At 44.8% G+C, this 12746-nt stretch overlaps 1 protein-coding gene across 1 annotated transcript in view; it reads right to left on the reverse strand.

The window, feature by feature from the left end:
- Window positions 1–350: 350 nt before the first annotated feature.
- ERICH6B (glutamate rich 6B) overlaps window positions 351–12746 on the reverse strand; it is a 15467-nt gene continuing 3071 nt past the window's right edge. The window contains exons 2-6 of the mRNA XM_060193365.1: window positions 8447–8516; window positions 7502–7691; window positions 7226–7378; window positions 4724–4949; window positions 351–770 (exon numbers count right to left, since the gene is read on the reverse strand). Of these exons, the coding sequence (XP_060049348.1) occupies window positions 546–770; window positions 4724–4949; window positions 7226–7378; window positions 7502–7691; window positions 8447–8516 (864 nt within the window). The 3' untranslated portion in view covers window positions 351–545. The remainder of the gene's footprint in view (window positions 771–4723; window positions 4950–7225; window positions 7379–7501; window positions 7692–8446; window positions 8517–12746) is intronic.

The raw sequence follows: 12746 nt of genomic DNA on the forward strand, positions 1-12746 counted from the left end.
TGTCGGGGGACTCAGGGGGGGGGGTTTCTGGCATCCTGGCTGGCTGATGGTTAGGGGGCCTCGTGTAGGATGGTGATGGTTTGCTCTCTGTGTTCCCTTCTGCCCTGACTGGGGATGGGAGAAGGGGTATTTGTGATGAGTTCTAGGCGACTGAGAGCCTCCTGAGATACAATTTCAAGGTCCATTTCACAAAGCAATAAACAGAGGCACCAGCATTTGCCCAAGGCCTCACAGCCAGCACTTGGCAGAGCTGAGCTCCTAGATGGTTTGTGCCCCCGAGTCCTCTGCGGCGAGCAGGGAGGCAATACCATGTATTGCCTACTGAGACAACATGCTCCTAAAGCTAGCTGTCAGGTCAGAACTGACTTTTATATCATTTCAGTGACTAGTCACAGATCCTGTCAACCCCCTGAAAGCTTGTTCTTAAACCCAGGAGCTGTAACAGGCCCTGAATTACATACCGACTTCAGTAGACATAAGCTGTTATGGGGGGTCTTTCTGTCACTCCTGATGATCCCCTCTTTTGGGACACTCAGAAGAGCCCCCTAGGGCAGCCTGGTAACCCAGCCTTTAGCTGATTTCACGATCATGCACTTTATCAGCAAGACCCCGGCCTCAGCGATGAAGGTTTCCAGATCATAGGCTGTCAGGATGTTCAGGAGCTTACTCATCTTCCCCAGGAGAGTCTGGATCTTCTGAGCCGTCAACCCTACTTCTACCTCCAGGGTGGCCACCTTCTTCATTTCAGTCAACTCATCAGAGCTTATGAACTGGGAATTCAAAGAAGGCAAAGGTGAGGGCTAACTGACATGAGCCGTGCCCCCTGCCTCCCTTCACCCCGATCCAGGAACCTCATGACTGTGACCGTGCCTTTCCTAGAAACTTGACTTTCCAGGACAAATCTATGCTCTCCAGTTTTTTTTTTTTTTTTTGCCTCCAGGGTTATTGCTGGGGCTCGGTGCCAGTACTATGAATCCACTGCTCCTGGAGACCCCCCTCCCCCTTTCCTTTCTTTTTTTTTTTCTGACTTTATTGGATAGGACAGAGAGAATTGAGAGGGGGAGGGGGAGACTGAGAAGGGGAGAGAAAGACACCTGCAGCACTGCTTCACTACTTGTGAAGCTTTTCCCCTGCAGATAAGGTCCAGGGTCTTGAACCTGGGTCCTTGAGCACTATAATGTGTATGCTTAACCAGGTGCACCACTGCCTGGCCCCTGCTCTTTAATTCTTTCTGCTACTTACCAAGTACCCTGCTGACCTTTGGCCACACAGAATACAATGAAGTGTGCTAAGGCTATACTCCTGCCTGACCCTAGAATAAAAGGTAGACATGGTCCCAGTGCCGTGGCCACCTGGACAGCTCTGATATCCCCTTGGATTCCCTACTGGGGGGTGGCTGCAGCTGTCTGGAAACTGCCTTGGGATCCCTGCAACTTGTCTGTGTTTTAGTGGCTGAGACACCACTCCTGTTAAACACCTCTCTACTTCAGCTTCTGCCTTGATCTGTAGTCTACTAAGGGCTGAGAAGGAAACACCCAAAGGTGGTAGATAAGAAAGGAAAATACTACTCAATTGTTAAGAATTATAAAGCAGACATCTCCTTTGCCTCATCTTGAATGGAGTTTGAAGGAATAATGTTAAGTGAGATAAACCAGAAAGAGAAAAATGAATACCAGATGATTTCACTTGTAGGTGGAACTTGAGAAACAAGAACAGCCGTAAAGTACTTAATCAAATAATTTTTACTCAGACCTTGATACCCTCCTCACCTACTTCCTATTTCACTTCCCTCAATCACTCCAAGGCTAACCTTGTCAGACAACGTAAGGACTACAAAAGCTGGATAAGGGGCAAAAGACCAGTACTTTAACGATGACTCTTTAGTCAACTACCAAGCCATCCCAACACCTGGGACCCCAGTCAGGGAGTCCTGGGATTACAAATAGACATGCTGGAGTTAGACATCTAACAGATCCTTGTGTCCATCATCACTGGTCTTCTCCATCAGGAACAACATAGTGGACCCTCTTGTGGGCCTCTACAGGACCTTGCCCTCAATGTGGGTCAACACTGGTAGGGACTGCCCCATTCTCCAAAGGGAGGTTGGGTCAACATACTCTGCCACTCGAGGAAGATGGGTCCTACAATGAATGCAGCCTAGAATGTTCCTAGCTATGACTACAGATTGTGAGCACAGACCTACAGAATGCAGAGGTTACACAGGCTCCTGCACTGAATATAGGCCCCAGATCAAATAGATGGGGTTTATAGTTAACAGTATTTATATACTTTTCCCATATTTGGGACCTACTTTCTTCCTTGATCCAGCTTTTTTTTTAGAATTTTTTTAAAATTATCTTTATTTATTGGATAGAGACAGCCAGAAATTGAGAGGGTAGGGGAGATAGAGAGGGAGAGAGAGACACCTGCAGACCTGCTTCACTGCTTGTGAAACTTTCCCCCTGCAGGTGGGGACTGGGGGCTCAAACCTGGGTCCTTGAGCATTGTAACGTGTGCTCAACCAGGTGCGCTACCACCTGGCCCCCTGATCCAGCTTTCTAGTCCTACTCCCAACTCTGATGCCATCTCCCCAGACAATGCCTTTAGCCCACCTGCATGTTGCCAGACTCAGGCAAAAATTAGTAAAGTCATGCCCCCCTTGAAATATACCTAAAATAGACCTACTAGCTTTTTCCAAAATGGAGACCCCAAATCTTATCTGCTATAGTCTTAGCTTTAGATTCCTGATTATTAAACAATTTGTTTTGCTTTATATCTTAATGTTTTTTCAGCCACAAAGTTGCAGATACTACCTGACTTCAGACTACCTCAGCAATGTACCCTGGAACACCACCTCCCCAGAGCCCTGCCCCACTAGGGAAAGATAGAAACAGCTGGGAGTATGGATCGACTTGCCAATGCCCATGTCCAGCACTAAAGCAACTGCAGAAGCCAGACCTTCCACCTTCTGTACTCCATATTGATCCTGGCTCCATGCTCACAGAGAAAGAATAGGAAAGCTTCCAATGGATGGGGATGGGATATGGAATCTGGTGGTGGGAATTGTATGGAATTGTACCCCTCTTATACTACAGTCTTGTTGATCATTATTAAGTCAACTAAAAAAAGAAAGAAGAAAGAAAGGAAGAAAGAAAGAAAGAAAAAGAAACAAGAACAGGAAGGGAAAACAGAAAATGAAACTTGGACTGGATTTGGGCTATTGCACCAAAGCAGTGGTACAAAGACTCTGGGAAGGAGCAGGTGGTGGTGTGGTGCATATGGTTAAGCATACACATTACAATGAGCAAGGATGCAGGTTCAAGCCCCTGGTCCCCACATGTAGGGGGGAAATTTCACGAGAGGTGAAGCAGAGCTCCAAGTGTCTCTCTGTCTCTCCTCCTTTTTATCTCCCCTGCCCTTCTCAATTTCTCTCTGTCTCAATCCATAAGTAAATAAATACTGGGAAAGGAGGACAGGGAGGCGCCAGGAGATGAAGGGGCTCTGTGCTGCATGATGGTGGAAAAGCACCTAAGTTGGGGGGAGGGGTGAGAGTGTTTAGCAGACATCTGTCATGGAGAGACGAGAAACTGTCCCCGTGTGGATTATAAGCCATTAACCCCCCTATAATGATAATTATAATGATGATAATAAAGGAAGAACAGTACTAATATGTTTTATCCTTTTTTTCCCCTCCAGGGTTATTGGTGGTGTTTGGTGCCTGCACTATGAACTCACTGCTCCTGGAGGCCATTTTTCTTTTTGTTGCCCTTGCTGCTTATCGTTGTTGTTATTGCTGTCATTGTTGTTGGATAGGACAGAGAGAAATCAAGAGAGGAGGGGAAGACAGAGAGGGGGAGATAAAGATAGACACCTAAAGAAAACAAAATGATAAGACACCTGCAGACCTGCTTCACCGCTTGTGAGGTGACCCCTCTGCAGGTGGGGAGCCAGAGGCTAGAACCGGGATCCTTGCGCCAGTCCTTGCGCTTTGCACCATGTGCGCTCAACCCGCTGCACTACCTCCCGTCCCCCATTTTTTATCCTTCTTTCACCACTGGGGTCATCTTTTTCAGACAGAAAGAGAAAGAGACCGTAGCACCAAAGTGATGGGGGACTGGGCTCAAACTTGGATCGCATGCAGGGGTAATCAGTGCAAGAAAGCTCTTCTGAAAGCCCAATATGTTGCTATTCTTTTTTTTTTTAATTTTTATTGCCATCAGGGTTTTCACTGGGACTCTGTGCCTGCATGATGAATCCACCATTCCTAGTAGCCACTGTTTCCTTCCCTTTTATAGGACAGAGAGGAATTGAGAGAATGGGGAGAGAGCAGGAGAGCCACCTGCAATTCTGCTTCACTGCTCATGTAGCTTCCTCCCTGCAGGCGAGGACTGGGGGGTTTGAGTCTGGATCCTTGTGCTCAGTAATGTGTGCATTCAACTGGGTGAGCCACTGCCTGGCTCTCCTTTTAACTCCTTTTTATTACTGGAATTAAGCGTTAACAATTGGCTTAACAGCTGGCTCCAGGCCAGCTTGCTAGGAACATTAGCTCCAAAGTTCATGGTGGGCCTTTTAGAGTTAAAGGCCTGGATCTCCAAGTGGCAAAGCATCAGGCCAGTGAGCATTGCTCTGTTTCTTGCTGACCATAGTGACATAGAATGTGGACGAGCCCTGGCCAACAAGCAGGAGCCCTCCTGATACATGGTATAGGGTGCTGGCCTCTTACCTTGTATTTGGTGCCCATGTTTAAGTAAATATGTTTCTTCCCACAGGTGAAGCTTAAGATGACCGTCTCCTGGTTCCTGATATTGAACTTGATGTGCTGGTTGATTTTCAAGGAGATGGACTGGACAGGGGGTGCATGGACATGATTGCTGAGGTTCCACCAGTTCCAGGCTTTCTGGTGTTGGCCTTTGGGGAAGTAGTAGCCCAGGTTTGGGCTCAGGTTCAGACTAGACCGAGAAGGCATCAGGCTGTTACAGTGCTTGGTCCCAGGAGGGGGGGTGGGAACTATCTCCCTTGCTCTCTCTTGTGTGGTTCCAGCAATTGAACCCAGGGCTTCAAAGCCGGCATTCTGTTACCGAGCTGCAGCCCTTCCCTGCCTCTCTTAAGGAGAAACAGGCTGTTCCTCCTTCTCCTTCCTCCCTCATTCCCTTCCACTCTCCTCTTCCCACACACAGCTCCCCAGAGGGGAGAAATTCCCGACAGGGAAGGCAGGAAGGCAAACTCCAGATAGGGTGCAGCCCTCCAAAGTCCTAACCATTCCCTCTGGTTAGCTGTTGTTTATCCTTTAGACCTGGGCTTTAGTGACACTTTCTCATGGTAAGGAGGACCCCAACCCCCCAGTAATAGTTCATTTTCTGACCTCTACTACTCCTAACCACCCCTCAGTACCCCACATAAGTCATCCTCTCCCACCTGTTAGAGTCCTTCATGTAACGTACTAATATATATATAGCTAGTTCTGCTAGTCAAGTGGCGAGGATATCTAAAGGTACCTCAAACACTGAGCCATAGACTACTGAATATGTGTGTATGAGTATACATATAAATGCATATATGCAATTATATGTATTATCACACAGGTGATCTTCAATCCTAAAAGCAACCCATCCTAGTAAATTATTTTATTTTGTATTTATTTGTTTGCTTATTTATTTTTCCTCCAGGGTTATTGCTGGGGCTCAGTGCCTGTGCTACGAATCCACTGCTCCTGCGGCCATTTTTTTTTTTTTAATGAGAGAGGAGGGGAAGATAGGGGGAAAGAAAGATAGACACCTGAAGACCTGCTTCATCGCTGGTGAAGCTACCCCCCCTCTGCAGGTGGGGAGCCAGGGGATTGACCCTTGCACTTTGTAAATCATTTAAACCACCACCTAGCCCCCGATTATTTTATTTTCCAAAAGAGAAAAGGTCCAGAAGTGTCAAGAGACTTGCCTGAGGCCAGTCAACCATCAGGTGCCAACTGGGTTAGGATTCAGATCCATCCAACTGGACTGGGTCCCAGTTTTTTTTCTTTTTTCCTCCAGGATTATCATTGGAGCTCTGTGCCTGCACTACAAATCTACTGCTCCTGGAGACCTTTTTTTTTTTTTTTTTCCCCATTTTGTTGCTGGTGTTGTTGTTGTTATTGCTGCTGTAGTTGTTGGATAGGATAGAAATTGAGAGGAGGGGAAGACAGGGAGAGAGAGCTATACCTGTAGACCTGCTTCACTGCTTGTGAAGTGATCCCCCTGCAGGTGGGGAGCTGGGGGCTCAAACCAGGATTCTTATGCTGGCCCTTGTGCTTCATGCCACATGTGCTTAACCCGCTGCGCTACTGCCTAGCTCCACCAGCTTGTTTTATTTTTATGATCAACTGATTTCTTTACTAATGATAGAGCAAGAGGAGAGGGAGAGGGGGAAGGAGAAAGAGAGAGAGAGAGAGAGAGAGAGAGAGAGAGAGAACCAGAGCATTACTCTGGCACATGTGATGCCAGGGATCAAACTTAGGATATTGTGATTTTAAGTCCAGCATTCTAGCTACTTTGCCATCTCCTATCCACAAGTCTCGGCATTTCATCCCAGTGCCCTGTAGCCTCCTGCCCCATCCTCTGGGTACTTCACATTTTTTCACTGCTCTGCAGGTCTTTGACACACAACATTGTCTTGTTTCTATACAGAGAAGGTGTACACATATACCCATTCACATGGGCCTCATCAGAGTTCTGGCCATAGCCCCTCCCTAATCCCTGAGTTTTGGGGGTTCAGCCTTGCCTGGACCTATCTGGCTCTGGACTAAGGTGAGAAATGGGAACTTGAACCTTAGTTCAGTTATAATGTTACATATATATATATATTTGCATATAGTACATATGCTTTCAAAGCACTTACTGTGTTCTCCTCTTCTAGACTGTCCCAGAACACAAGGGCCCTGGGCCTTTCTAAGGTAATTTTTACCAGGTTTGACTCTCAAGGTAAAGAGAAGATACAGCTAAGAGGAGTAGTCCCTGTGTGTCTGATTTGTTGTTTCACCCATTGACGCAGTGGTGCGACAAGGGATAGCAGACCTGCTGAGGTCAGGGACCAGTCTTGCAGGTCCATCATGGTGTCTAGCTTCCCAAATAGGACAACACTTGTGACATCCCAGATAGGTGAATGAATTTCCAAGTGAGTGAGGGGGGAGAGCCACACAGATGGGCTATCCACACCGCTCAGTAGGGAGGGATGTTTAGGACGCCTGGCTTACCAGATTTCTCCGTTTTCATCATAGAAGGTGGCATCACCCTTGTTGTTGACAAAGGCCCGGAAATACTTCTCTTTATTGTCCTCCAGAATGATAAATGTGAAATTTCCTTCTTTGGTAGTGAGGATGAGTAAAGCCAGGTTTCCCGACGGGTAACTGGGAGATGGTTAAGGTACAAGCAGTCCCCTCAGGTCCCCAGGAAAAGGCACAGCCCAGAGTCACAGACATTTTAGGGTTCACACGTGCTACCAGTGGGTGTGTCCCCATGCTCGTGGATACTGTAGCTGGCCTGAACTGTCAGGAAAGACAACTTGGAAGACCTTTCCACTAGGGTAGTAAATTATCTTTCCCTCTGTTTGATGAACCTGGGAAGAAAAGACAAACCTGTGAGAAATGCACAGGGACTGGTCGTCCTCATTCAGAAAGAGGTATTTGTTTCCAGTGCTTGAGACCTGGCTCCTTACTCTGCCTTCTCCCAGGTCACCTCACTCATCACCACCCCACCCATCCCTCCTGCTTTTGTGTTTCAGAATCTTGTTAAGGAACCTCCTCTGATCTCAGATTATCTGTCTCTATAATGTGGAAGCTGTGTGTGTGGAGGGGAGGAGTGTCTGGTTACACTCATTCCAGTCATTAATGGTTCTTGGTTGTAATAGTTTCCTAGGGCTACCACAACAAAGTTCCACTGACTGGGCAGTTTAACCAGCTGGAGTCATATTCTCTCTCAGTTGTGGAGGCCCCAAGTCTGAAATCGAGGTGTTTTATCTCTCTCCTGGCTTTTAGTGATGTCCAGTGAGCCAGCCTTACAAGCCAAGCCTGGCTTGTTGTTGCCTTCTTCCAATCTCTGTTCTGTCTTCACATGATACTGTTGATGGAGAAGGTACCACTCAGAAAAGAAGAGTGGTTATAGGTGTAGACAGGGCTTTGGTTTTAAAAGGCTTAACCTTTGGGGGCTCACTTTCTCTGGTGACCAACACAATGTAAGTCAGTTTCTTTCTCTCTCCTTTTGTCTTATCTCTCTCTCTCCCTCTCATGCCCTAACATGTGAATTTTTTTTTTTAAATTAAGTTTAACTTACCTGGATAATCATGCTCTTCCCTCAATTCTTTGTTTAGAAAAATGCATGGCAAACCTTCAGAATGGGGGAGAGATGCTGCCCCCTTCTGTCCCCTTTAACAATACTATCTTTACTAATCACACTCTCAAACACCTATTCCCCAGTACCATCATTTTCTGAGGCACTGGGAGCGAAGGTAAACATATCTTGGAGAGGGAGGAGAGGACACAGTTGGACCTATAACATCGGCATATTGAGGTTTATTTAGTTTTTCAATGAATTCCAGTGAAGTACATTTTTCTAGAAAACTGTTTACTCCCCTCCCCCCTTTTTAAAACTTTATTGTGGGGTTAATGGTTTACAGTACAGTTATTGACACATGGATACAATCTCTCATCTCCCCATGATAGGGGTCTGCAGAACACTCTCACCCCGACTTAGGTCCTTTCCCCCATCACACGCGACCCAGGCTCCCTCCATTCCCCTCCCCTCCCCTCCTTGTCTACAGTCCTTCCCCTTGTGTAAACTTTCAAGTTTATTGTCATGTTTTTAAAATACCCTCCAGTGTCTCTTCAGTTATATCCTTTTCTTCATTATCTAATTTTTCCCCTTGAATTTACCTTGTCTAAAGATTTGTCTATTTTATTAATCTTTTCAAAGAACCAGCTTTTGGTTTGTCTACTATTTCTTTGTCTTTTGTTGTATGGGTTTTCTATATTACTTTATTATATCTTTCTTTTTCCTTGAATTAAATGTCAAAATCACTGATTTCTCTCTCTCTTCTTCAAGATAATCTTCCTCCTCCTCTAATAAGCATTTGACACTATAACAGTTCTCTCAAAATATTGTTTCTCATGAGTATAGATATCTACCTTTCCATTCTAAATATCCTCAAATTCCCAATAGGATTTTCTGACAAACAGGTGGTTTAAAAGTATGTCTTTAAATTGGAAAATGAGGGGCTTTGGGTATGTTGCTGTTAGAATAATGACTGAGACATGTGTGCTAAGCAATAATATGCTATTGGACCTGCAGTGTTTGCTGAGACTAGTTTTATGGATCATGCTTTTTGTAACATGTGCACTCAACCAGGTGTGCCACCACCTGGCCCCGTCTCATGCTTTTTGAAAAGGCACAACCCTCTGTGGTTTCCTGTTTCCTTTAGGCCCTTAAAACCCAGGTCTTGGGGCTGGGGAGATAGCATAGTGGTCATGCAAACAATTTTCATGCCTGAGGCTCTGAGGTCCCAGGTTCAATCCCCAGCACCACCATAAGCCAGAGCTGAGCAGTGTTCTGGTCTCTATCTTTCCCTCTGTGTATCTCTCTCATTAAAATAAAATAAAATATTTAAAAAAAAACTCAAGCACTTGATGAGAATTGCTATTCTTTGCTCCCACCCCGTCCTCTTTAGCTCATCCCGACCACCGCCCCCACCCCCTAACTCACACTGTCACTTTCACACATCTGGCTATTCAGTTTCTGCTATGGATTCTCTCTCTCTCCCTCCCTCCCCCCTCCTCTCTTGGAAGGGGCATTATTCCAGTCATTTTTTTTTTCTGAAAAGAGTCAGAGGGAGGTAGAGACACCACAGCACTGGAACTTCTCCTGATGCCACAGCTGAGTGCCTGGCAAACTACTTGCCTTGCCAGATGAACTATCTCTCTGACCCAGTGTAACTGATTTATTTATTTATTGGTCACCACCAGGATTTTACAACACTGGGCTGACTTTTCCAGATACAAATAGAGGTAGTGAGAGAGAGAGAGCCACACACACATACCATAGCACTGAAGTTTACTTCCCATGTGGTATACCAGTGGCTTGAGTCTGGGCCACATACCCAGCAAAGCAGGCACCCTTTCAGCTTTCTTGCTGGCTTATGGTTCTTTTTTTTTTTTTTTTTTTAAAGATTTTATTTATTTATTAATGAGAAAAATAGGAGAGAGAGAGAAAGAACCAGACATCATTCTGGTACATGTGCTGCCGGGAATTGAACTCAGGACCTCATGCTTGAGAGTCTAGTGCCTTATCCACTGCACCACCTCCCAGACCACTTATGGTTCATTTTTAATAGGCTTTGCTTTTTTAGAGCAAATCCCAGAAAAATTGAGCAGAAAGTACAGAGATTTCCTAAAGCACTCTGTACCCATGTATGTACAGGCTTCTTTCTCCCCTATCCATCCCCACCCCTCACCACACTTCACATTTACTGTACTCCGTGAACCCACACTGACATGGTATAACCACTCAATGCCCATAAACTTTCATTAGGCAGGCTGAGTGGTGGCATAGTGGCTATAGGTTCTGGGTTGACTACCTGGCATTACATAAGCCAGAGTGGTGCTGTGGTTCTCCCTCTCTCTCTCTGTAAAAATTTAAAATATTTTACACTAGAAGGCTGGGGAGTCAACATATGATTATGTAAAAGACTTTCATGCCTGAGGCTCAAAGGTCCCAAGTTCAATCTATAAGCCAGAGCTGAGCAGTGCTCTGGTCTGTATCTCTACTCTCATTACAATAAAGTAAATAGGGACCGGCTGGTGGCGCACTTTGTCGAGCACACATGTTACAATGCACAAAGACCAAGGTTTGAGCCCCAGGTCCCCACCTGCAAGGGGAAAGCTTTGCAAGTAGTGAAGCAGGGCTGCAGGTGTCTCTCTGTCTCTCTCCCTCTCTTATCTTCCCCACCCCTCTTGATTTCTGGCTGTCTCTATCTAATAAAATAAATAGAAAATTAAAATAAAATTAAAAATTAAAATAGGGGTCGGGTGGTAGTGCAGTGGGTTAAGCGCACATGGCACAAAGTGCATGGACCAGTGTAAGGATCCCAGTTCGAGCCCCTGGCTACCCACCTGCAGGGGCTCACTTCACAAATGGTGAAGCAGATCTGCAGTTGTCTATCTTTCTCTCCCCCTCTCTGTCTTCCCCTCCTCTCTCCATTTCTCTCTGTCCTATCCAATGACAACAATAACAACAACGATAAACAACAAGAACAACAAAAGGGAAAAAATAGCCTCCAGAGGGGCAATGGATTTGTAGTGCAAACACCGAACCCCAGCAATAACCCTGGAGGCAAAAATAAAATAAAATAATAAATTAAAAATATATAAAAATTTACATTGGGGCTCAGTCTTGGTGCTGTATACTTCATCGTTTGAACAAATATATAATTACTTAATGTATATAAACAGACACCCATAATTATTACGTCACTTAAGAGTATTGTCATTGCCCTAAAAAAATCTTTCTTTGCTCTGGGTCAAGGAATTAGCGCATTTATTTATGCAACAAACTTTCATGCCTGAGGTGCTGAAGTCCCAGGTTCAACCCTCAGTTCCACCATAAACCAGAACTGAGTATGTTCTGGTTTTTTTTAAAAAAATCCTTATGTTCCATTTACTCATCCCTCCACGTCAAGCCACTGCCATATTGATACCTGCACTCTCTTTTCCTTTCCCCAGAATCTCGAATAGTTAGTCATCTAGTATGCTTCCTTTTCAGTTGGCATTGTTAATAATACACATGTATGGTTTCTCCATGCTGCTGCTGCTTTTTTTTTTTTTTTTCTTTTAACCAGAGCACTGTTCAGTTCTGGTTTATAGGATTGCCTCAGACCCCAGAGTCCTTTTGTAAAATCATTGTATTTTCTCCCAACCTCCTCCAAGCTTTCCCCCCCCTTTATATTTTATTTTATCATTTTAATTATATATTATGTGATTCATAATGGGTTACAATTACACAAATTCACTGTTATCACAGCCATTTTTTCTTTTCTTCCTTGCTATTTTTTAGACTACAATGTACAGTTCCACATCACTCACTACCAAAGTTCTGTGTACCCTCCTTTACCTCCAAAGATAACTCACAAGTCTCAGAATTGTTCGCTTGCTTCTGATTTTTTTTCTTTCAAGTTCATGTGTATTTGTTCTCTAGATTCCAAATGTGAATTAAACCATCCCGTAGTTGTCCTTTCATCTCTATTTCACTAATCACAATCACCTCCAGTTCCATCCGTCAGGAAACAATATAATATATTTTTTACTACAGAGTAGTATCTATATTTCATATATATACTATCTCATATCTCTGGAATATAGATCTCATAACTTTTTAAAATGTACTTTATTTTTATTTGATAGGACAGAGAAAAATTGAGAGGAAAGAGGAGAGCAAGAAGGAGAGAGAATGATAGACGCCTGTAGACCTGCTTCTCCACTCACCTGCTTCATCCTCTGGGTGAGGAGTAGGGGCTCAGCCAAGTAGTGTGCTTAATAGGTGCACCACTGCCCAGCCCCACCCCATAACTTCTTTAGCCATCAGTCTTCTGTTGATGGTCATTTAGGCTGTTTCCCCTCTTTGGTTATTGTGAATAATGCAGCTATAAAATGGGGGGTGCACATGTTCCTTGGCATTAGTGTTTGAGTGTCATTTAGATAAATGCTTGGACCTCCATGCCCTTCTTCTTTT

Source organism: Erinaceus europaeus, chromosome 7 (genome assembly GCF_950295315.1).
Source record: "Erinaceus europaeus chromosome 7, mEriEur2.1, whole genome shotgun sequence".
NCBI lineage: Eukaryota > Metazoa > Chordata > Mammalia > Eulipotyphla > Erinaceidae > Erinaceus > Erinaceus europaeus.